Raw genomic sequence first — 25,166 nt, forward strand, 5'->3', positions numbered from 1 at the left:
AAAGTAATAAAAATGTTCTCCACCTTCACCAGCTGCAACATCAAAGTGATGGACACATTAATGCATCAACAATTGTATTCTCAATTAGTCTCAATTAGAGGCCTGGTCTAGTTTTTATAGAAGTTCTTTGGATGTATAAAACTGCTTGAAGCCCACAGGTTCTCCTGCTTACATCGTGCATACCAGTATAAATGTTTAAACTTTTGTCAGTATGGACATGCTTCGCTTAGCTCATTTTCGTAAACAATAAGCACTAAACGATAATTCATTCAGATTCAAGGGCATGTTAAAGGAATTAAAGGCCTGTCCCATATAGACGCTGGTCCCAAATGTAGGTAGGGTGAGTTCAGTGATTTAAGCGAATAAAAGCCTGGGCAATTAATTAAAGTTTTACGCTATAATATACAATATTCTGAAATAATGAATACATATTGGTGCTTAAATTTACTGTTAATCGGTCTGTGTGCAGGACTTTTAACAGAGTATTTCAACATTGTAGTATTGCTACTTTTCCTTTTCCACTACCATTCATTTGTTTAGTTCAGTGGTTTCCAACCTACGGGTCGGGCCCCTCTAAAGGGTCACAAGATAAATCTGAAGGGTTGTGACATGATTATGAATTAAGGAAATAATGTACCTTCAACTCTACTAAACTGTAGATGCTAGTATTCGAGGGCTCATCAGAGTGGGGGTGGGCTTCATCACGTGGGCCACCTGCTACCAAGTCATTTAAACCAAGTTTACATGACCTCAGACTCACTCACAAAGTCCACTAAGTCCGTTTACGTTGCTGCTGCCCTCATCCATTCTAGTAATTGTTTATGCTCACACCAGCACCGCAGTGCGTCCAAGAAGCGTTCCAGCATTAAGCAACATGGAGCAGATGAACCGCGCACGAAGTCAGACGAGGAACAAAAGCGGGCCACAGAGAGCTGTGGAGAAGGTAGTAGAAGCACAAAAAGGACATATTAAAAACAAGTCATTAACAAGAAGTTTGACATTTGTTTGAAATGCAAATGTTACTTTATGATTTATTTAAAACTTGTCTCCTTAAAATATATTGTTTTTTGTTGGTATTTCTCATTCTTGTGGTGTTTACCATTGAAACCAGGAGTGAAAGGACTGTTTCATTTGATAAGAGCTGCTGAATTGTACTAGAACAGGTAAAGTGCATGCAGTGTTTTTGTTTGGCTGTGTCTATAATCAACTGAGCTAAACTTTACAGACTATGTAGGGGTCCCCTACCCATCCGGGCCCTGGGTCGGCCGCCCACATGATGCACCCATGATATCTCCTCTTACGCTATTATTAGTACTAGGTACTACTGTTTCCAGTATCAGTGAAGTTAAAGTAGTGTTTTAAAGTATATTTTAAAATTAAGTTTAAATTTTGGGATCGTATTGCTGTGACATGTCTTATACTTTCTTGTTTTGAGATACAGTCAGTTCTTTAGACAGTTCTGAATCATAAACAAGTTGAAGTAACCCACAGTAATACAAAACAGATCTTTCATTTGTTTTAAGAAGTAAGGTTTTTATGACTTGAATATATCCAGAATTATCTAAATTTGTGTATGTGTTAGAGTTTGAACTGCCCGACAGTATCGTTAAAATTAGATACAGCTGGTCCAGTTGCAAAAGTAGCTTCTACAATCAGCTGCAATAATCCAATAAAATGGGCCTAGTCTTCATTACAAAAAACTGTGAAATGGACCGTTCTACTGTAATTTCACTTTCAGTGCTTTATGTAAATGTTGCTGAAACTACTTGTGTAACGCAGGAATTTAACTTGTGACAGGGTAGTTTTACAGTGATGCATTATGACTTTTTCCAAAGTAAAGGATCTGAACGCTTCTTCCTCCATGGCTCCTTGTCCCATTTCAGTTAGCAGTTTCACCAAAGAGACACTTAGGACACTCTAAAATTCTCAGACAGTTTCGTTTATTTAGCTGTTTGAGGCCCAAAGATTTAAAATGATCCATTATTTCACAAAGAAAGGAAATATTAGAGAAAATCCAAAACACAGATACGAATTTGTGGAGCAGAACTTAGTTTTTTCTTCTTTCATACCCCATTTATCATTTCACGTCTCCTCAGATTTATCTTGTGACTCCTTCGAGGTGCCTGACACCACTGGACTTTACTGCCCAACAGTGGTGGAAGGAGTAGAAGTAGCAATTCCACAATGTTGAAATACTCTGCATTCAAAATTCTAGGAAAGTAGAGACTTATTAACAGTACATTGTACTTAAAGTGCTAAAGTACAAGTTCTCATTATGCACAATGGAACATTTCATTATAATATTATATTATTGGATTATAATCGTTGATGCATTAATGTGTACTTTAATCCCTTGAATGTTTCAGCTGGTAAAGGTGGAGCTGATTTTATATACCGCTGCTTGCTTATGAATTTCCCCTGGATCAATGAAGTTTTAACAACCTATACAACATAATATGTTTATTGAATGTATTTTGTATTATTAGTCTGAATCTGAAAAGTAACTAGAGTTGTCTAATACATGAAATGGAGTATAAAGTGCAATATTTGCCTCTGAGTTGAGTGGAGTAGAAGTAGCAGAAAATGGAATTACTCAAGTAAGGCACAGGTACCTAAAAATGTTTACTTAAGTATAGTACTTGAGTAAATGTGCTTAGTTACTTCCCACCACTGTTACCTAACAGTATAAACTGGCTAAATCTCAACCAGCCACAACAGTAAAATGCTATTATGATGCGTCAGTATTAACAATCTACACTTTCAGTACATGTTGCTGCTAAAACCTCTGCACTTTAATTTCAGTAAGATTCTGAATTAAATTAAATAAACTGAGAATTTCTTCCACCTCTGTATGCTGGTAAAAAGTCACATGCAGTCACATCCTGCAGTGGAGTGAGGGCAGGCAAACTGAAAGTTACTTGACACACATTTCCATCTAGGCTGACGGAGCCTATACGGTCAAATTAATACAGACTACACATGACTTTTCTCTAGATAAGTTTTACATTATACGTAGTGATGTACAAACCTGCAGAGACCTATGCTGGCAATCCACACTATAGGCAAAGGAAAACAAATCAGCAATCAACAATCAAGAGTACAGACGCGCTAATAAGCATAATCACAATAAATAAGAATTAATAATAATAAAAAGGAAGTAATGGGCAACAGAGAGAGATCACCGCTCTAGAGGACCAATTTCCTGGCCTAAAGCCTTTGATTAATGCATTATCCCACCAGAATACAAGGAAACTAAAATATAGGCAGGTCAACATGTCACATGACAAAAAAAAGAAACAAAATATAATTTTGCATTTATTGGTTTGTATTTTTAATGATGATGTTTGAACTAATGATAAGTACAAATCACGTTTCCCTCTGTCTTCATTTGTAGCTATTGTACTTTTTTTATTCCCCTACATTTATTATATTGTAATCAGTTACTTTGCATATTCAGATGTTACATACAAAACATGTGATCACACCCCAACAGGGCCGTAGTCACCACTGAGGACACTGATGTCATGTTCTTCTTCTGGGAAATTGGGTTATTTATTAATTTTTTAGAAATCCAAAGGCAGTTATTCTACAGTTAAAAACATGGTGGGTATTCCATTATTTAGGGTAATTCCAGTTTTTAATACTTTTGAATTTGACTATTTGTAGGCCAACAAACAAAAGAAAGGATTCAATATCTCTCCCTCAGAGTTTTATTCCAGACAGCATTTTTCAATTTCCTGGAAAGGACTGGACTATGTGATCTATTACTAATTATAGGGAAAATGGAGACTACCATTAGACTACTAATGGAGTACTAAGACAGTTATTTAAGTTAATAGTTTAATTTATTGTAGTGAATTTATACAAAAAAGAACAGATCAATTTAAATAAAACAGGTAATCATATAAAAAAAAGTAACATTTTAGAGACTTTAGCTTCAGAAGGTACTTCAAGTAGGTTTTTGTTACCTGTGTACTTTCAACTAAGTACATTTTTAATGTAATATTACATGGAATACTATTAAATTAAAACATTAAAATATATTTGGATCTGATATTTCAACACTGAACCAAACAGAAGCATCATGCATGCAAAACATATTTTGTGTCCTTAATTTTTCTTTACTCACTTTATTGTGAGACCAACACACTAAAGTTGTCAAAATTAAGTTGTTTGTTTATACTAGTCAGACTGTTCCCCTCTGCCATGCATCTTGGAAGTAGGTAACGTGTCAGAAATCCCTCCTCTGTTAATTTTTTTGTCAGGGAAAATCATCAGTTAAACATTGCAGATCTAAAGTCACTAAGCAGGCAGTTCAGCTGTAAAACTGTACAACATTAAGTGAAGTCCAATTTGGATTTAGACTGAGATTATTGGGAGCTGTAACCTTTAGTGCAGACTACAGGCTGAAATGATGAGAAATACTTGATTTTCTGGAAATAATTTCAGGGGTGCCAACACTTTTGGCCATGACTGTATTTCCAAAACATTTCCTAAAATGTGTTTCAGTGATACAAAACAGGACCACTATTGTTTTATCTATTTAAACTCATATGCTATAATTAGAACAATAATAATAATTTTTAGTGACCTTTTGATTTATCTTATCTATGATATGATATTAGAAAGGATGATAAGAGATAGGCTAGGTTTGGTTGGGTGACACCACACATTCATGCTCTAACATCTGCATAAATATTCCTGTAATATTAATAATAGATTTACTATAGTTTATAGTTTTTAAGGGAGATAACAGTTTGCTGAAGTCTGTTTATATAAAACTATAACAAATCTGACTCTGGCTCCTTATCTCTAAAATATCTTCCAGTGAACAGGCAGCTGAAGTTTCCAAAGAGTACCACAAGAGGGTGCTGTTTACGCTATAAAAAGAGATGATATTAAAGCTTTATTGGTCCAGCATTTTATTTACTTATTATTATTTACTTACTATTAAAGAAAATACACTTTTAAAGAAAAGTACAAAATTTTGTAAATGTTGTTGTAGCCCTGCTAAACATGAGTTTATAAGGGTTCATGGTAAAATAGTGCGTTTTAAGAAATCCATATTGTAAATAAGTAGGCTATTCCAATGTTTGGGTGATAAACAAAAGCAAGTTTATATTGTTCCTTTATTCATCTCCCGAGATATAAAACCACTCTGATATTCCTGAAAGTACTTTATCATTATTTATAATAGCCTATGGTTGCCTATTGTAATATTTAAAAGTAATATTTAAAATTTCGCGAGAGGAATGTTTTTATTTATTTTATTTATACAGTTACAGAGACAGTGCACATTAATAAACATTTCTGTAAATGTGCCAGTTTAGCCAGCTTGGCAAATGTACTATACTGTTTTCCTCACATGTTTACAGGCTTTAAGGAGTAAAACTTCAGCCTCTGCCGCTGCTGTAATTTGTTTTTCAAAGGGGCCTGTGGCTGCTGAACCATGTAGTCTGAACTCAGCTCAGATCATTTCCACGGGCTCATCAGGGGCCGTGTGAACTGCTGCAGTTCAGGCTGAGGGTGGCGCACCAAGCCAAAGGATTGTGTCCGGGAACCTCAGAGGTCACCACGGGTCAGAGCGCAGCGCCTGACAACACACACACAGAGTCCACACAGGCTGCTGCCGCACACTGAGCTGCTGTCACAAATTAGGCTCGGCTGGAGGCTTGTCATGTTTTCCTGTAACGGGCCGGTGTACACACGTTATAGTGATACCACCGGGGATTTAACATAGAGGAAAGAACGCTGTAGTCACCTCTAATTCCCCGTTTAGTCCACAGTCATGTTCCAGAGGAATTATTTGTGTGTGTGCGCGCGCGCATGTGTGTAGGAGCTTACAATACAGCGAGAAGTTTTATTTGTTTGTTTTTTTCATGCAGAACCAAAAGTTTCTGCATTGAACCAAAAGGGCAGATATGTTAATTCATTCTAACATTGTGCTTCACATTAAATTCTGTTAGTGCTGCAAATATCTGCGAAATATCACACAGTTAAGGGCAATCAGGTGGTTGTTGTCTTTTCACGGTCACACAGATCTCACTGCCACACAAATGATTTCCAATTCATTTGTACCTTTAACGGATCTGAATCATTTTAATGTGAAAATGATCTCCTTGCTTGCTCAACATTGAGGCATTAAACTGGCTGCTGTGGTTTGGTTTACATGCAAGATATTTTCCATTAACTAAAGACCTAAGTGACATCCCATTGCTGTGGAATGATGCATTAGGTTCAGATACCGGTTTTATTCAATAGGGTGCTGCTGACAGCAGGTCTGTCTGCAGGAAATACGAAAAGGGAATAGCATTTCTATGTGATCTCATATCAGTGAAGCATAATACTCTTTTATTTCCTGTTGCATCATATTACGTGTTTTTATCGTTATGCTGTGGTTTTCCTTTTATAACCTCCTTTTATTGGTTGAGTCATTATAATATACTACTAATATTCTACTGTACCATACTACACATCACTACATATTAGGGCCAATTAGATAAATACAATCAAAACTCGAGAATCGATAAAAATGTTACTACTAATGTGTTCTGCACATGCACAAACATTCAGCTCAGTCAAATTGGAGAAGTATTTTTTAAAATGTACATTAGGAATAATGTTGCTCATAAGCCACCTATACTCCCAAACAAGCCGATTTTAAATGATAGCAACAATGGCACCAGTGGTTGGCAAAAAAATAAGAATAGAAAAATAATGTAGAAATGTAGATATATATAGTGGCTTGGCAAATATTTGACACAGAAGAGACAATAAATATACATACATCAAAGGAAAATTTGTAAAATCAGATAACTTAACAAAATATTTTAACGAGGAAATAAAATTTTCACATCACAGTAGTACAATATATCCTGACGCATCATTTGGCCTCGTACTGACGCAACACTTGGCGTTACAATGTCGGTCAGCAAAAACTTCCAGTGTTTAATTCAGTTTTTAAAAAAGAAACAGCGCACAAATCCCTCCATATTTGAAAGGACAAACGCATAAAAAGTGTTAAAACGGCACAGTCAAGTAATTGGATTTTATGCCCCCGTCCCGCTCGCTCGCGCCTTTCTCTCCATGGTGCTCTAAAAACTCTCCAAGCGCTTCAGATGTCTTGTGAGCCTTTCTTTCCCCGATCTCCGCTGCTTTTTATTCTTCGACGTCGCTCACAGGATCAAATATATCTAAGCACGGTGAAAGTTTCGAGATTAAAACGTTCTCAGTGGGAAAAAAGAACCGGAGCAAACTGTTTTGGCGCATGAGAGCAGTCTGAATCTGTGAGGAGCGCACACAATAAACCTGTTGTTAACCTTGCTGTGAAAATATGTTTGAAGAAAACAGCCAATTGTTGTATGAAATGTATTCAAGTATAAAATAATGCCCTTTGTTTGGGGGGAAAAACTTCAGCAATGTGAGGGTACAAAAGTCCCCTGTGGCATTTACTAGCACCCTTTGTGCAGTTTGCGCTTTGGCGTCTCCACTTGGCGCATTACCCAGGCCCCTTTAAACGCGATTGTTTCTTTCTTTCTAATGACATTTACCGGATCAAAACATGCTGTTAATTCGATCAGAAAGCTTCACCCTTCATAACAATGGCAGTATAATTTCTCCCAAAGTTTGTTAAGTTGACCGAAATTAGGCAAATGAATAGGGGTCTCCAGGCTACCCATCTTGCAGGTGACGGGGAATAATGCGCGTTCACACCAGCTGCATTCTTCTTTATTTCTCCCTTTCTTTCACAGCATTATTAAAATTTAGGCCAATGAAACTATTCATTCGACTGAATAGACATTTTCTTATAGGATAATAGGATACAAATTGAGCCTCTCCAAAGAGTCTCCAGTGGTGGGTAACCCTCGTGTGCCAGAGGCTGCTGGAGACGCTGGCCTTGACGCAGACGACGCTCGTGTGCCAGGGCTAATCACACACCTGCCGAGGAGTCCAACAAAATAAAGAATGTAAACAAAAAGCTTGCCATCTCTCATAAAAGATGGACGTGTCACCAAGTCGTGTGAGAAACGCCGAGAACAAACGGGGGGACTCCGTCTCCAAAAGATCTCCCCTGAACTTGGCGGAACAGCCTATTAAAGGCTTACTTAATTACTCTAATGACACTGGACAGGCCTTAAAACTCGGACTGGGCTTGGACGAGAGTTAAGATCGCTTGCTGGGATTTGTAAACAGGCGATCGTGTGAGAAACGCGAGTTGGAAGAAAGAGGGTTTCTTTTTTCGCCGGCTTTGTTTTCAGTGCGCACAGTGCGCCCCGCCGGATCAGGCGATACCAACGCTCACTTCTTATTTCCCGCCTGGGTTGTTACTATGCAAATAATATTCCGAAAGTAATCACGTGTCCTTTGAACAGCCACGTGGATTAACAAAGCAGGTTTGCCCCCCTGCTAGCCCTGGCTTTAGATTTTTACTATTTCTTTAACTGATCCTAAATGCACACATTTACCCAATGCAGGGCTCTAATCCCAAGGAATAATTTACACCATGAATGCCAGAGTCCCTTCGATGATCCCTTTATAAGGACCAGCTTTCCCCTCAAACCTCAGTCTGATTCATCTCCTGCCAGAGCAACACATCTCTCCAACATCCAGCTGAACTGATTTTTAACAAGTTTGACCGAAACTCGTCGATGGCATCTAAAATGAAAGACAGGAAGGTACGCGCTCCACGTGCGCTCTGCATTATGAGGACTGAACTATTTTGGCAACGTGGCACTTTTAACACGTTTGGGTTACTTTGTGGAACTGTGTATTTCAGTATTTACATCGAATATTATTTTTTACTACTGCAACACGGAGTAACTTCCGTGGTAGAGATGTGGAAAACTATTGTCCACCACCTCTGTGGCACGCGTTACAGGATACCAACGGCGCAGTACTGATGTACAATAGTAGACATAAACGGAATATTTGGAAATTTTATTGCAATGGCTTTGGTTACAAACACTTATAGTGTGCGAAAGTTACTAAAAGAGATTTCAACTGTTTCCAATAAGGCCTCAACAGTTATAGAAACTGCCCGGAGCGCAGATCTCCGCGCGCGCTCTGGAGCAGCACAGCGCGCGGCGCGCAAAACTCTCAGGGAGTTACAAATCTCACCAGCAAGTTTCCAAAACATTTCGTCGCTGCATCGATTTATTTTAATTCTTACATTCCTGCCAGTTTTATTTTCGTGTTTCTGGATGACAGAACAGGTGTAATTGAGGTGTACTGTATTGTTTTTGTGCGCTCATGTTGTCTCTCTCTCCTTGCTTCTACAGAGAACTCCGATCTCTCACAAAGTCATAGAGAAACGAAGACGGGACCGCATTAATCGCTGCCTTAACGAGTTAGGAAAAACAGTACCAATGGCACTGGCAAAACAGGTATTGTAAAATTTGTAACGTAAATTGTGTGACAGATATTTCTTATTGATTATACAATATTGATCATTTAGCAAGAATATGTTTATCAGCTGTTATCCAACGAAGGTTAAAATCAATTTTAACCTTCGTTGGATAACTATGACCTGGATGACTGAGAATCTTCATAGACATTTATCAGCTGTTGTTAAACAAAGAATCTTGTCATGTAATATTCGCAGCAAACATTTTATAATGTGGCCATTTGTGGATATTTTGGTAGAACTCTGGAAAACTGGAGAAGGCTGAGATCTTGGAAATGACAGTTCAGTACTTGCGAGCGCTGCACTCCGCGGATTTCCCCCGTGGGAGAGAAAAGGGTGAGTTGACGTTTCACAGAGCTCTGACACTTTACGCATCCCGAACCCACATTTCTGTTGATAAATAGTGGGGACATTTGTACAATGCTGAATATATATAAATATGCATTATTTGTGTAGTTATATCATTTAAAGTGTAACCTCACTAATATTTATACACGGTGTTGAAAGTCCCGCTAAACGCACCGGAACCACACCACAAAAACTGAGTTGCGTCAGACTTTTCATTTCATAGGGCTGCGTTGTAATCGCTGCTTACTTTGATTCATTCCAGGTGAACTTCTGGCTGAGTTTGCAAACTACTTCCACTACGGATACCACGAGTGTATGAAGAACCTGGTGCACTACTTGACCACAGAGGACAGAGCTGAAACCAAAGACATCAAGTACGCACGGATCCTCGCCTTCTTACAGTCCAAGTCCCGTGTGGTTACCGAGCCTGTGTTCGGCTCCGTCGGCTCGATGCCAGAACCGTCTGACTACCTCAGCCAGCTGCACTCCTCTCCGGAGCACCAAAGCCACAGTCCCTCTGACTCCGTGTATCAGCAGAGTCCGCCGGGACACTTCTCCTGGCACAGCTCGGCACGCAGCCCGGGCATCTCGTACCCAACAGTGCCTCTCTCTGCTCACACGCAGCAGCACGGTGGATACTTGTCACCGGTGCAGGGACTCGATCACCACTATTTCAACTTCATCGGTCACACACACGCAAACACATTTAGTTTGCACAGTGCGCAACACGCCATGTAAATACTTTAGCTATGTTTTGTTATTTTTATTTATATATTTGTGATTATGGAAATAGATCTTGTACATGTTGTGAATAAATATTTCTGACTAAAACGCAGCTTGTTTTGGCATCATTTACACAGTTTTAGGCGGTCAGGTAATTCTCTAAGACCACAGATCTCCAAAATTACAAGCAATTACAACCTTGTTATCTTCAAAGTGGTTGGGAAAGCAATGAAATAGATTAGAAGAAAGAGAAAACATTTTAAGTGCAACTTAAATTTTAATCTTCAGCGAATTATTAATGATTTTCTGATTCTGCCCCACACACTATTGCTGAGTATATACAGAAAACAGCTAAACAAGAGCTTTCATATCTTTAAAATAGTAAATAGTAAATAATAGTTTGGAGTGATTTGTCATAGCAAAGTGGGTCATCTGGAGCAGGCTGACTGTGCTCAAACTTTATCAAAAGGCTGATCACTATTTGTGGCGCACCACCACTATTTTTCTTCAGCTTGTCCACACAAGTCTTCATCTCTGATCTGTGGGTTTAATGGGTGTCACAGCCAGTTCCAGGGGGCAGACATGAGCCTGATTCCCACTGGGCCACCCACTCCTGACCTATAAACAAACATGGCAGTTAACAAAACCATTGATTCACCCAACACTCCCCTTTCCTTAAAATTCAAATCTGTTATTGAATACAAAACAATTTTTGGACCTAATAAGGAGAAAACAAGTCAAACAAAGATGACAATCTTTACAGTAAAGTAATTGTGATGTGTTTTGTATAAAAAGCTGCATTTCTAGGATCTCAAAAAGTAAAGTGTTAAAACAGGATCAAAGCCCCTTCTGAATTTTAGCCAAGTTCTACTCTTTCCATATGTTTAGGGAAATGAGGTTGTCTATTCACCAGGAGGAAAGACGGAAGTTATGCAGGGTAAAAGTTGGCACTTATTTGCATGTAAAATGTGTAGTGTTTTCATTCAAATATCAAACATAGAGAGCAGCATTCCATTAAATCTGTGAGATCTGTGAGCTCCTAAGAAACCTTTTAAACTGTTCTCCCACTTTCTAAAGGAAAGACTTATTGGGAATAGTTACTGATAGAAGGGGCTTTTCGCCTCCCACAGAAGAAGGAATTACTCTGATCAAAAGAAAATGTTTTTGGCAAGCTTGGGTCTGCTATGTAGCCGCTGCGTCTCAATAAATGCATTAAACTGCTTCCAGGCTCCTTCTGTCTTTAAGTAAGTTGTTGGATTGTAAAAAGAGAAGTAAAAAAAAGAGGTGTGTGTGTGTGTGTGGGGGGGTCGGGGGTGGGGGGCACTCCTTGTTGTCCTTTTTTTAACCAAGGAGCCCCATTGTGGTGCATCTGAAAGGGGAACAATCTCAGCGTCCTTGTGCTTTATCCTTGAGTGATTGCGAAGAAAAATAATCAACACCATGAAATCATAGTTTCTCTCTATGAGGAGTTCAAGAAAACACCTTTTCTCCCAGTTTTCCTGGGGTCCTTGCATATATCTCTCTCCTGTATCAACCTATAGGCAAATATACCTGTGCGTATTACTAAAAGACAACAAGAAAGGTGTGTTGTAGGTGTCCACATATGTGTACTGACATGTATGGACAGTTATGATGGATGGAAGGATCGTTTCTGGATGGATGGGTAGATGACAGATGGATGGATAAGCCCGCATTAATCGCCTGGATGGTTGGATAAACCCACATTAACCAGCCCCTGATCAAAACGACAAGCAACAAGAGAGCAAATGAAAGAAATGAAAGACAGTGTCCATGCAGATGGAAAAAATGACAATATGATAAAAGAGAAAAGGCTTTTGAAGGAATACTTGGATCCCTAGAGCCCCAATATTGGTTTAAATCCTGACTCTAAACAGGAGGGGAAAAGACCCATGTTCAGCCAGATGAGAACGATTTAGCCGCAGCACATCACATGAATAATAATAAATTGAGCACGGATAAAAAAAAGACTCCAAACCATTTATTGTCATGTAAACTGAGCCGCAGTGGTAAAGCTTGAGAATGTTTGTCTTTCGAATTAATATCACATGCTGAACATTAACAATCCGCTCTTTTGAAAAATTATTCATCACTGGAATGTCAAAGGAAAACGCAATTCTCCCTCCGAATTTATACTTTAGCTTTGATGAGCATGAAGTCGGGAGAGTTTATGAGGAACAAAAACAAGTTTCATCGTCATGTGAAAAGAGGGACAATGATGGGAATGAGTCCAAAGCATTATTGTTCCTTTATATGTTTGCATTTTATAAATATATGAGAAGCCCTGTGCATTCAATTACAAAAACATCTATTTGTTGTTGTGTGTTGATTTATTGAGATATGATTTTTGCACTATTTTCCCGCTTTACACCCATCGCCCAATTCCACCCTCACAATAGAAATGTTTGTATTTAATTCTTTATCACAACCTGCACATTTTATTTGTGACTACTTTTGTCTCAATACACTTTCTAGTAACTATTTATGTTGGTGTATATAGTATGTAGTATATTTGATTAATTTGGTTATAATAGATATTCACAATGTCTATAGTGTTTTAGTTTTTAAAAGTTTAAAAGTTAATTATGCATCTGGTTGTATTTCTGCTGCTGTAACACTTGAATTTTGCTGTGTGGGATCAATAAAGCTGATCTTATCTTATCCTCTAGGTTCTAAATGGGCGTTTCAAGAAAGGGAAAAAGAAAAATTACATTTAATGCAAAATGAATTTAACCTCTATAAAATATTACTTTCAAATATTTCAAACATGTGTAACATTTTGTTTAGAACATATTTTGGTGTTATTTTCTGATGCTAATCAAGATGTAGCAAGGGACAGTGGTGCAAAGTAAAGTACAAAGTAAGTACATTTCCTCAAGTGCTTCAATTAAGAATAACAACGTTTCACATGTTTAAAAATGGTTCGTCTTCTTATTTTGAGTTAAATTGTTCATGTTTCAGATGATGCAATGTCTACATATTATATACAATTCACAAGATATTTAATATTCCTTATCCGCTATTATGCTTTTGGGCAAGTATTTGTTCAGAGCCTTTCTGTGACCATTAAGTGGTTGTATTCACCTATGGACGTTTTGATGTTGGCGTGTTTGTCTCAGTTGTAGTGTGTCTTGAATTTGTCTCTTGTTTTTTGTATTGTATTTTGAAAACGAACACATACATAATCAGTCTATAAATTATGATGCATTTGTATAGATGAAGCTAAACAGTATATAAAATAGTTTACATTACCTCGACTTTGGCCAACTACAACATTAATGCATCAGTAATACCAATCAAATGTAACAATATATAACAATACAACACTGAACGGGGTCACAATGCACATTACTTTTCATAGTCCCTACTTTAAGTACATTTTGCTGATAACACTTGTGCTTTTACTTGAATGGATAACTTGTAGTGGAGTATTTCACACAGTGGTATTGATTTTTAGGTAATACTTATTACACAACTGGCAAGGAAACAATCCACAGCTTATTTTATACACTGCAACTTTACAGTTATATATTCGGAAATAGTGAGTGTACGCATTTGTGCAAAATGATTTTTATTGATAAAAGGTTAAACATTTAATTCAGTTAAATATTTTCACATTGTTAGAAATATTATGAATAAATGCTCAATGTGTTTCCTCTTTGTAGTGGTTCAGTATTTGTGTTTGTGTAAATACAGCAGGTACATGAGCACCTGTGGAAACAAACGTGTGCTTGTGAATAATCACATACTGTGGCTTCGTGGTTCCAAACTATAGGGTTGAAGATTCTTCTTTTTGATTTTTGATTGTAGCTGGAGTCACTAAAGTCTTATGAAATTTGCCAGTGCAGTGAGAATATTTATATGTTTTTCCAAAGTAAATTAGTTTAGTTAAAGTATTTACTAAAATCCACTTTCTTCATATTAGTGCATCAACCTGCCTTCTTCTGTCTTATTTCAAGACACTCATTCTAGAAAAAATTGGATTTTCAAAGTCAATTGTGGACAGAGATGAACAGATAAGATAGAGAGGGATGATAAAAGGGATATGAAAAAAAACTTGCTCACTTTTTTCAAATTCTTCTTTTTTGTTGTTAAAGACTGGATCAGGAGGTAGAGCAGGTTGGTTGTTAATCGGAAGGTCGGCGGTTCAATTCCGGCACCCCCAGGCTGCATGTCGAAGTGTCCTTGGGCAAGATAATGAACCCCGAATTGCCCCTGGCGGCTGTTCCGCCAGTGTATGAATGTGTGTGAATGGTGAATGCAGATGTAGTGCAAAAGCGCTTTGAGTGGTCGAAAAGAGTAGAAAGGCGCTATACAAGTACGGAGCATTTACATAAAAATTGTTGTTAAAAATTCTTTAAATGTTGAGGGCATGACCTGTGATGAGATGTTGCTTCATTTTAAAGGAATAGTTTGACATTTTGAGAAATAAGCTCATTCACTTTCTTGCCCAGACGATTGGTGTCTGTCCATCACATATAAAGCTACAGCCAGCAGCTGATTAACTTAGATTTACACAAAGACTGGAAACAGGGAAACAGCTGGTCTGATTTTGTCCAAATGGTAACAAGATCTTTCTACCAGCACTTCTAAAGCTCACTAATTAACACATTATCGTATATCTTGTTTGTTCAATCCGTTCAAAAACCAGAGTGTTAAAGCGACAATTAGCCGGGGGGGTTATCTGTCTGACTATTTCTTGGCTGGGAAAACACACTTTCTGGAGTCTTGGATGGAAATAGTCCGACACAGAACACCTCCCTAAAACTGTTGATTATCATGTTTACACTTAGGTTTTTGTACATATTAAATAAACAAGCTATGCTGTGTCAATTAGTGAGTGTTCAAGGTGTTGGTAGGTGGGTTTTTAGTACCTTTAGACAGATTCACTCTAGCTGTTGTCGCCCATGCTTCCAGTCTTTATGCTAAGTTATGCTAACCACCTGCTGCCTCTTGACAGACATGAGAGTGGTGTCAATCCTCTCTTCTCTATCTCTGCAAGAAAGTGAATTAAGTGTTTTTCCTAAATGTTAAACTATTCCTTTATAACCCAACACATTTTGGAAACACTGCTGTAGCCCAAAGAGGGACCCTGAACGTCTGAGAGCTCCTGTTTTGATCATTGCACCCGTATGAGCACCGAAGTCTGGATTAGACGGTTAGCTAAGCTTCTGAGAGTACAACAGCAAATCTCCTTTCCTTTACCATGGTGTAGTGTGTTGCCTCTGTGTGTGTGTGAAGGAGGGGTACAGTTGAGCTTTGGGAGCGAGGCCAAAGAAATACACGAGCTGTGAGAAATCCAACAGTCAGTGCTGGTTGGTAATAAAAGTCCTCCAGTGGCATCGGATCTCCGCCGGCTCACCTCAGGATGGTCGTCTGATCTCCAGCATGAAAAGACAGAGACAGAGGGCAGGAGGGGAGGGGAGGCAGGGGGAGACAGAGAGAGACAGAAGAAGAGAGTGAGAGAAACAGTGAGAAACAGAGGGAGTGTTAAGAAAAGAGGGGGGAAAGGGATGAAGATCATCCCACAACAGATACCACTATCTCACAGGGTTGAAAGGGCCCCCTTTCTGCACCCCCCCTTCCTCCTTACCAATAATGCCAAAACTTGGCAGCCAACCCAGCACATGAGCAACAGTTTCCCATCAGTGAAAGGCAGCCATCCCACTGCCTTGGCACCAGCGATGTCTGAAGAATGACGGGCACTGTAAGAAGAGAGCAGACATGAATGGAGTCTGTTAGGAGAAAAAAAACAGCACATATGAATGCCTTTTGATTGTCTGGGGAGTGATTCTGGTGAGAGCACATCACTGAGCTGACACAAGAATGTAAAAAGTCATCTGACGATGAGTGTTTTTCCCAGAGAAAGGTAAATGTTTCTGGAGATAAACACAGAAAATACATAATTTAATTTTTTAAAATTTTTTAATAAATTTTTTTTGCTCATGCAGACTAAAAAAATATGATGTTAGGCCGAACATGTCAGCTATGAAATCTGTGTACTCTGCCCCCTGCAAAGGGATGAGGACTTCACCTTTCTACACTTGGCACAACCCTCTATGTGCTCACCAGCAATGGCATCAGATTATGCAAATACATGGAGATGTCCTATTCAACACTACCTCCATTTAGAACTGAGATATTTGAGCCAAAAATGAATGGAGCGATAAAAGAGGCAGTGTTTTAAAGGAGCAAGAGCAGGGACAGGTCAAAGACATCGATAAAAATGAAAACATAATGAATACTGTACAGAGTATCCCACTGTGGATCATTTCAGTCACACCCCATTGCTTGTCTTTCTCTTTGTCTTTTTCTGTCGTTCTTTTCTCGTGTGCAACACATTTCGATCTGAGAAATACGGAGGCAGAGAGCAGCATGGGAACAGTCCAACAACTGTGCAACAACACGCTTTAGAAAAGAGCTCAGAGTTAAAGACACAAAACAAAACAAAAAAAAAACCAAAACAACAAACAAAAAGAAACAAACTGGGACCAAACTCTTTGTTATTCATGGGAAAAAAGAGCAGGCTTGTTAACTTGCACAATTAAGGCATCATTTGCCAAGAGAAAGAGCAGTTCTTTGTTTTTGGGGGGACAAAAGGTTGAGAGAGTGTGTTTTAGATCAGTGTTGTGAGTTTCATGAGGGTGGGTCCGGTTATCTGGTGTGCTACAACAAGGGGCACTTTTGTCACGAGCACAGACAGTGTGACATCGGAAAGTGCTTGAGATAAATCAGGTAATTTTGCATGGTAGTTAGACAAAGAGTGGCATACATTCCAGTTCCCGTGTGTGTTTATAAAGGGAGTATGTGTTAAGAGGAGGCAAAACACCATGTGAGTAATTTCACAAGACGTCTCCAATTGAGTGGCATAATTTATAATTTATGGCGTTTTTGTTGTAGACTAATGGCATGAAGTTTGACAACATCAATAAATTATTCAGATTTGGAAGAACATGTCAATTTAAAGAACTCTTAAGAAACATATTTACCAAATTTTTCACTCCTTGACCTTAAAAGCAGAAATGTAATTTCTAAATATTTCTGGCAACATTTTGCTTTTGTTGAGATGTCAAGGTCCTGACTCTTTACTTCTTTCTCAACTTTGAGAACTTGTCAGTTGTTTTGCACAACTGTTCAAGTCATGTAACTGATATAAAAAACACCTTTTTTTTTTTAGAAAGAGAATCAAACATAATTCACCAAGTAGATGGGTACACTGGAATTTGTTTTGGTGCAGGTGTCAGAACAGCAAAACAAAGAAATAATATTTTAAGAAAAGGCAATTAAAAAGAAAAATAGATAACTGAAGAAGAGAGATAACTTTGAAAATTGAAAAACAACTTTTAAGATTGCTTTTTAAATTAAACATTTACAAAACCAATGTACTATAAATATAGTACAGTGGCACAATTTGTACTCTTTCTACCTATTATTTCAAAACACACTATACAACAATCTTTTCCTTTTCTTAGTGTTTGAATTTGAAAAAATATTTGGCTTTAAGTGCCTAAAACTTCAAAACTTTCACCAAAGAAATAGTCCATGTCCAAATGATTGACAGCAAAATATGTGGATTGTCCAGAGTAACATTTTTTCACTTGAAAGGTTCTATTTTCACTGTATCGAGATAGAAGCAGAAATCCCGAAAGGCGGAAAGTAAATAACTACATTTGCTCTAGTGCAGAACTTTAAATTGCTGAGCTACCCTTCATTTTTATACTTATATTTTGATTCCACTACATTCTAGAGTGAAATATTTTTTGTACTTCTCTATATGTACTTGTCTGCTAAATCAAAGATTCATATTTTTCCACAGAAATCATTTGATGAGTTTACAAAATATGATTATTAAAGATGAAACCCCTCACGGAGTATAAACCTGTTAAATTAGCTTCACTTTGATGAGATGAGCTACAACACTCAACATGCCGCTTACATGTTAATCTTTTATTATGATGCACCAATGAATATCTAGCCTGTAATAACACTCTTTCTGGCCATTCTGATTAATAAGTACTTACTCTCTCTGTACTTTTATTTTTATTTACTTTTATTTACTGTTATATTTGATGATCATGCCTATGTAGTTATATTTTGATAAAATTTGGAATGCAGGGCTTTTACTAAACAGAGTATTTTTACATTGTTGTGCAGCTGCTTTTACTTCTCAGCATGGCTGGAAATCCACCAGGCTACAATAAGGGAATAAAATATGCTTGTTTGTAATTTGGGTAAACCAGCTCTTTAAATTATGTGTTCATAAAAACATTTTCTATGTTCCTGATCAAGCGTAATTTGATTGACGTCCTACAGGATTTTAGAAGCAGAGCTTTTATCATTGCTTCAATATGGATATCAGTCAATCATCCAATTGGATTGTAAACTGCTCTCACTTCTGTCATCACTTTACTTTTTATTTCCCTGCCTCACACAGTTAACTCGCCTATTTCACCTCTTTTCTGCAAGCAGAGCTCTAGATCTCCAGCACCACCTTGGGATTCAATGAGGAGAGCCATCCTTTCAGCTTCATTCACTCTCGTACTTGTGAGGCTGCATTCACATGTGAAGGTCTCTTTGAGAATGCCTTTAGGTTGTACTGACGCTGGTTTATTCCTGCCAGAAATCTTTCTCAAACATAACGCTTCAGTGGCGAATGGAGAATATGAAAACTGACATTGTGAATCAGGAGAAAGCAACGTGAAGCTCTTTGGGAATCTCAAAGGCTGTGTGTGTGTGTGATGTGGTCAGACAGTCACAGCTGAGGCACCTGACAAACTTGACGCCCCAGTCAACTCTTTGCACAGCCAAAAAGAAAGGGTAAATAAAACCCAGAGGTCCTAATGTGCTCCCTGTGCGCTTGGCTGGACTCATGAGGGGTGAGCATGGTATGTTCACCCTTTTGTCCGGCGAGATGACGGACGCTCCTCTGTATTTAGCTGCGTCCGGGGCCAGCATAGGGCCAGCGAGGAGCGACCCCTGGGGCTCCACAGGTCACCCTCTGAGGTCATGTTCTGAGTAACCAATCCAGAGAAAGAACTAAAGCTGAAATGAGATTGGCAGCCAGTGAGGGCGGAAGACTTCATCTCAAGTGACTGCATGTGGTCATACTGAATGAGATCCAGCAAATACATCTCCTCGTGTGAATGTTGATAGTGTGACTGAATGTTTTAACTGAAAGAGGGTTTTTTTGTGTGTGTAGGAGGCAGCTTTAGGATAAATGAAGATAAAGCTGAAGCAAACAAAGAAATTCAGACACTGCGAGGAGAGCTGATAGACAATGGGAGCAATTTTCCAAAATAAGAAACAATATTGTGAATTTAAAGAATGTTTCCTTTGGTTTTTACAGTGTTTAAACAACTGGTCATAGGGCAGTGGTCATCATGGTGGTGAGAGAAGTGGTCATACCCTCACTGACCTCAAAGTGACCTCCACAGCAGGGAAGCCATGTCTGACACCAAGAACATGATGCAGCACAAACCAGACTACAACAACTTCATAATGCCGTAAATCAGTTTGAAACAGTACAAGTCATTTGTCAAATGAGACAGAGCAGCCAAACAATAACCTTTTTTATATATATCCATTATTTTGATCACTGAATGTTGGAAACATACATACCGGTATTTGAAAAAAAAAAACAACCCATATATATATATATGTTATAATATATAACAGAACAAACTGAAAGCACAAGTTTGACACAAGTTGTTGAATGTGTGTGTGTGTGTGTGTATATATATATATATATATACTGTATATAGTGAGTATATAAGTGAGTACAGCCCTCATATTTTTGTTAATATTTGATTATATCTTTTCATGTGACAACACGGAAGAAATGAGACTTTGCTACAATGTAAAGAAAGTAGTGAGTATACAGCTTGTATAACAGTGTAAATTTGCTGTCCCCTCATAATAACACATCACACACCCATTAATGTCTAAACCACTGACAACAAAAGTGAGTACACCCCTAAGTGAAAATGTCCAAATTGGGCCCAATTAGCCATTTTCCTTCCCCGGTGTCATGTGACTTGTTAGTGTTACAAGGTCTCAGGTGTGAATGGGGAGCAGGTGTCATCACTCTCCCATTCCCACATACTGGTCACTGGAAGTTCAACATGGCACCTCATGGCAAAGAACTCTCTGAGGATCTGAAGAATGGTTGCTTCACATAAAGATGGCCTAGGCTATAAGAAGATTGCCAAGACCCTGAAACTGAGCTGCAGGGCGGTGGCCAAGATCATACAGCAGTTCAACAAGACAGGTTCCACTCAGAACAGGCCTCACCATGGTTGACCAAAGAAGTTAAGTGCACATGCTTAGCGTCATATCTAGAGGTTGTCTTTGGGAAATAGACGTATGAGGGTGGGGGGTCAACCTGTCAGTGCTCAGACCATACGGCGTACAATACATCAAACTGGTCTGCATGGCTGTCATCCCAGAAGGAAGCCTCTTCTAAAGATGATGCACAAGAAAGCCAGGCATTCAAATGTACTGCAATCGGAGACTGGGCCGCAGGGCAATATTCCCACATGATGACAACTCCAAACACACTTCTAAGAGGACCACTGCTTTGCTAAAGAAGCTGATGGTAAAGGTGATGGACTGGCCAAGCATGTCTCCAGACCTAAACCCTATTGAGCATTTGTGGGGCATCCTCAAATGGAAGGTGGAGGAGCGCAAGGTCTCTAAGATCCATAAGAGGACTCCAGTGGCAACCTATGAAACTCTGGTGAACTCCATGCCCAAGAGGGTTAAGGCAGTGCTGGAAAATAATGGTGGCCACACAAAATATTGACACTTTGGGCCCAATTTTGGGCATTTTCAGGGGTGTACTCACTTTTGTTGAATGTTTTTTTTTTTTGCCAGTTTAGACATTGTGTATGTATATATATATATAGTTATAGTTTTGGCGATTGTCAGATTGTCATCCTGCATCATCAGGACCCACGTGGGGAAATCAAACTCTGGTGACTGACAGAAGTTTATGCAGCACTTTAACGCTTCTGATCTGTATCGCAAAGAGCTCACGAAGTAATATTATAAACATGATTAGTAACGTTAGACCGCAGATCGACCACACAGCCTATTATGAATAATACGCTAACGTAAAAACAGAACATGTAATAGGTTACAGTAATAATTCAGGGCATATTAGCCTATAGTATACTGTGGTATCACTGTCACAAATGTTTTTTTTTAAACAGATTTCGACCCATTAACTCAGGGAAAATACCCGCACTGGCAAGTATACGTTACCAAATGATTTTCATAACATAGCGGCTTATACAGATCAATTATAAGATCGCTTTAGACATTTCGCGGTCAGCAGATGGATTTATTAGTGGTTTAGCTTTGGATAAAACTCAGATCACATCTATGCTATCATAAAATCCTGTGGTTGGGTCGTTTGCTTTCACACCACACGCGAACTGCACCAGAGTTCGTTTGAAACTTTTGGTGCGCACCCGAGTGCGATTTCTGCATTCACACCTGCCCAAACAAACCGCACCAAGGAGGAAAACGAACTCTATAGTATATAAACTATACTCTATAGTGTGATTCAACCGAACTAAATGAGGCAGGTGTGAAAGCACCAAACCCCCAGGGCCACCAGGGTGCACTCGTGATTCAGAATTTCTATTATAATGAAAAGAGACTATATACATTTTAACCTACACTCTTTGTCCCTGGTCACAGTATGTGGGTCACAGAGATGTCTTTTTGTTGCATGCTATTACCAGGACACAGTGAGCAGTGAGTTAAAGTGTCTTGGTGCAGTTTCCCAGGTCAAACATGTTAGGCCTACTTGTCACCTTACACCTTCATTAAAATGATCGGTCTGCAACATTGTGAGTGTCTGCACCTTTTAGACTGGCATTGAATGAATAGCTATAATTTCTATTACACAGTAGATTGAATTAATGTCCTACTCCTAAAAAAAAAAAACACTGCATATTTTTTGTTACATTTTATTAACTAGACACCTTACAAACCACAATTCGCCAGCAGCTGATGTTGAAACTTCATCATGACAGTACTGACACTCTTACTAACATTGTAATAGCTGAACTGTTAATTAAAACTAATGCAAAACTAAAGTCTCTGGTTTCAGTTTTCAAAATCTGACTATTTCACAAGCTGTGATTGAGTCGTACTGTACATCCATATTTTTCCCAGTGACCACATAAAAGTGTTTGCAGGTAAATGTATGAATTCATTCAAACTATATTTTTTAAAAAGAAAGTTAATTCATGACATTGGGAACAGTAGTATGCCAAAATAATCCTAATTCAAGGTCTGTTTAATATGGTTTTACCCAATCTCATCCTTCATTAGCAAATTAAATATTATATATTTAAACTCCATTCACTGAGACTGTGAGATGCAGTTGAAAGCTCTGGACTAAATTATGAAGTGGACCTAGAGTTCAGATTATTTTGTCAAACTATTTTTCAAACTGTCACTTCCAGTTTATACATCTTTACTGCGGTCCTGCTGCCTCCTCTAAACCATCAGCACAGAGCCAACACACAAACAAGGGAGTTTTGTTTTATAACCAACATCAATCCCCATTAGGAAAACAAACAAGGGCTTGAGAGTGCATCATTCAGAGGTATCTGCTGCACTCAGAGTTGGCAGCTCTCTCTGCTTACATGCCAACATCGGGTGTGACTCTCAGGCTTTCCAAGATGGGTCTGGAATCCATTCAAAAAATGTTCAAAAAACTACATCTGAGGAGAAATTGTGCATGTACCTTGTTTGGTATCAGACATCAATCTAGTAGAAGTCTTCATTGTCACTACATATTGTCTATTGAGAACAAAACTACATGATTCCTGTAAATGCTTGGTAAAGACAATAAAGAGTAGTAAGTCACACCACGTCCTTCGTCTTGCTTTTTGTCTTTTTCTGTTGTCTGTCGTCTGTTGAAGAGGATCCCATTACAAAATCAGTCTAACGTAGATTATGACAAATGCTTAATTTAACAAACATATAATTGCAGCTAACTGATGCTGCTGCCGCTGCATTTATCAGTGGACAAGAAAACCATTAATGAGGTGACCTTCTTCAAATCTTTTATTATATTTGAATTGAATGTTTATCAGTTGTTTTGCTTAAATCTAGATCTTTGAAATTAGACAAAAAACGAAAGAGTGTCAAGAAGTTTCTGTTTTGATTTGTGTCGGCAAGTAAAAAACATAAAGACCAATGTTTATTTATAACTTTATATCCACTGAACGAAGAGCTGAAATGCCAATGGAAACCCCGGTCTATAGGTCTCGGTTGTGTATTTTCTGCTAAAATCCAGCGGTACACTGAGAACTAGGAGGATTAAAACAGCCACAGAACAAGCCACCGTTTGTGAGGAGAAGACAACCACAGATAACTTTCTGAATGGCCGCTTTCGCTTCTCCTTTTCTCTCCCCATCATAAGACAGGAGAGGAGAGAAAAAGGACTAACAAGATGCACATTTTACATTGAAAACTGTTATTGTTCCCCTCCTAATCTGGCCCACCATCTGAGAGGAGGGCTGCGCTAAAGAGTGGGGGGCTTTAATGGGAGGACGAGAGCCAACTTAGGGATAGGGGAGGAGAGGGGAGAGAAAGGGGGTTGGTCTTTAGCTTTAAGGAGGGGATCAGTTGGGAAGTGTAGAATGGATGTTTCTTTTTCTCTATGGGGGGAACTTTGTATTTGACTGTTGTTTGTATCTGTCTTTCAGAGGCCTGATCCCCGTGGGCCTGGACAGAAAGATGCCTCTATATGTGTTTGCATGTGTGGTGTAGTGAGTCTTTCTATATATATGTGTGTGTGTGTGTGTGTGTGTGTGTGAGGTAGGGAGAGAGAGAGAGAGCGAGAGACTGATGGTGGGATCTACCCCTCTTCTTTCCTACAGCTGCAGCTCAGCGGATTAGCCGTCATCCACAAGGCAACATTACACAAGTAGCCTTTGAACAAAAGTCATGGATACTATTAATGATATGGTAATCCGTAATGGAGCTACCTCCCAGTAGTGATTATACTGACATGGGAAGAATGTCCAAGAGTCCTGGACGCAACTACCCAAACAACACTGTGGCTATTGTTGGCAGGACTGGTCTGAGGCCTGCACCTACATCCACTGGCATCAACTGACTGACAATCCCTTCCTCCTCCTACACACACACACACACACACACACACACACACACACACACACACACACACACAACTGCCCCCTGCTTTCTTGACACCCTTCCCTCCACCCTGATCACCCTATGAATAAAAATGAAAACCCAAAAATGGATGTAGAGAAAGAGAGGGAGGGAAAACAAAGTGTTTTGGATCAGCCAGGGATTTCTCCCTATGTGGTTCCCACACTGACTCGAGCAGATTCCCTCCTCTCTGTCTCTACCCAGTCCATCCTTTCTCCTCATAGCCAGGGAAGACCACACAAACACTGAATGATTTCCTGATTTAATCTCGGACGGTGGTGGAGAGGATGAGAGTTGAGTCAGTCCTCCTCTTTTCATTCCTGGGCTGCGACAAGCCACTGTGGTGGGTGTGTTGGGGTGGAGGTGGGGGTGTGGGTGGGGAAGAGGCCACTGTTTGCCTGGGTAAATGTTCTCCGCCGGACAGGCTGGGTCACAGCAGGGGTGTTTAACCCTAAAAACTTGTCTCTTTTAAATA

General features: G+C 38.9%; 2 protein-coding genes across 3 annotated transcripts in view; one reads left to right on the top strand and one right to left on the bottom strand.

Moving 5' to 3' along the window:
• acsl1a (acyl-CoA synthetase long chain family member 1a) overlaps positions 1–15,817 on the bottom strand; it is a 40,498-nt gene extending 24,681 nt beyond the window's left edge. Inside the window, exon 1 of the mRNA XM_046048418.1 lies at positions 15,698–15,817. The gene's annotated coding sequence lies outside the window, so the exon portion shown is untranslated. The remainder of the gene's footprint in view (positions 1–15,697) is intronic.
• On the top strand, positions 876–10,489 carry helt (helt bHLH transcription factor). 2 transcript variants are annotated; one of them, XM_046048427.1, is made up of 4 exons: positions 876–943; positions 9,279–9,383; positions 9,643–9,739; positions 10,014–10,489. In XM_046048427.1, the coding sequence occupies exons 1-4, from the start codon at positions 884–886 to the stop codon at positions 10,487–10,489; spliced, it is 738 nt and encodes a 245-aa protein (XP_045904383.1). In that variant the 5' UTR covers positions 876–883. The 2 variants fall into 2 exon arrangements, with proteins under 2 accessions (XP_045904383.1, XP_045904384.1); XM_046048428.1 differs by lacking the exon at positions 876–943 and adding an exon at positions 8,604–8,675.
• Positions 15,818–25,166: the final 9,349 nt, after the last annotated feature.

This window comes from Micropterus dolomieu, linkage group LG04 (assembly GCF_021292245.1).
Source record: "Micropterus dolomieu isolate WLL.071019.BEF.003 ecotype Adirondacks linkage group LG04, ASM2129224v1, whole genome shotgun sequence".
Classification (NCBI taxonomy): Eukaryota; Metazoa; Chordata; class Actinopteri; order Centrarchiformes; family Centrarchidae; genus Micropterus; species Micropterus dolomieu.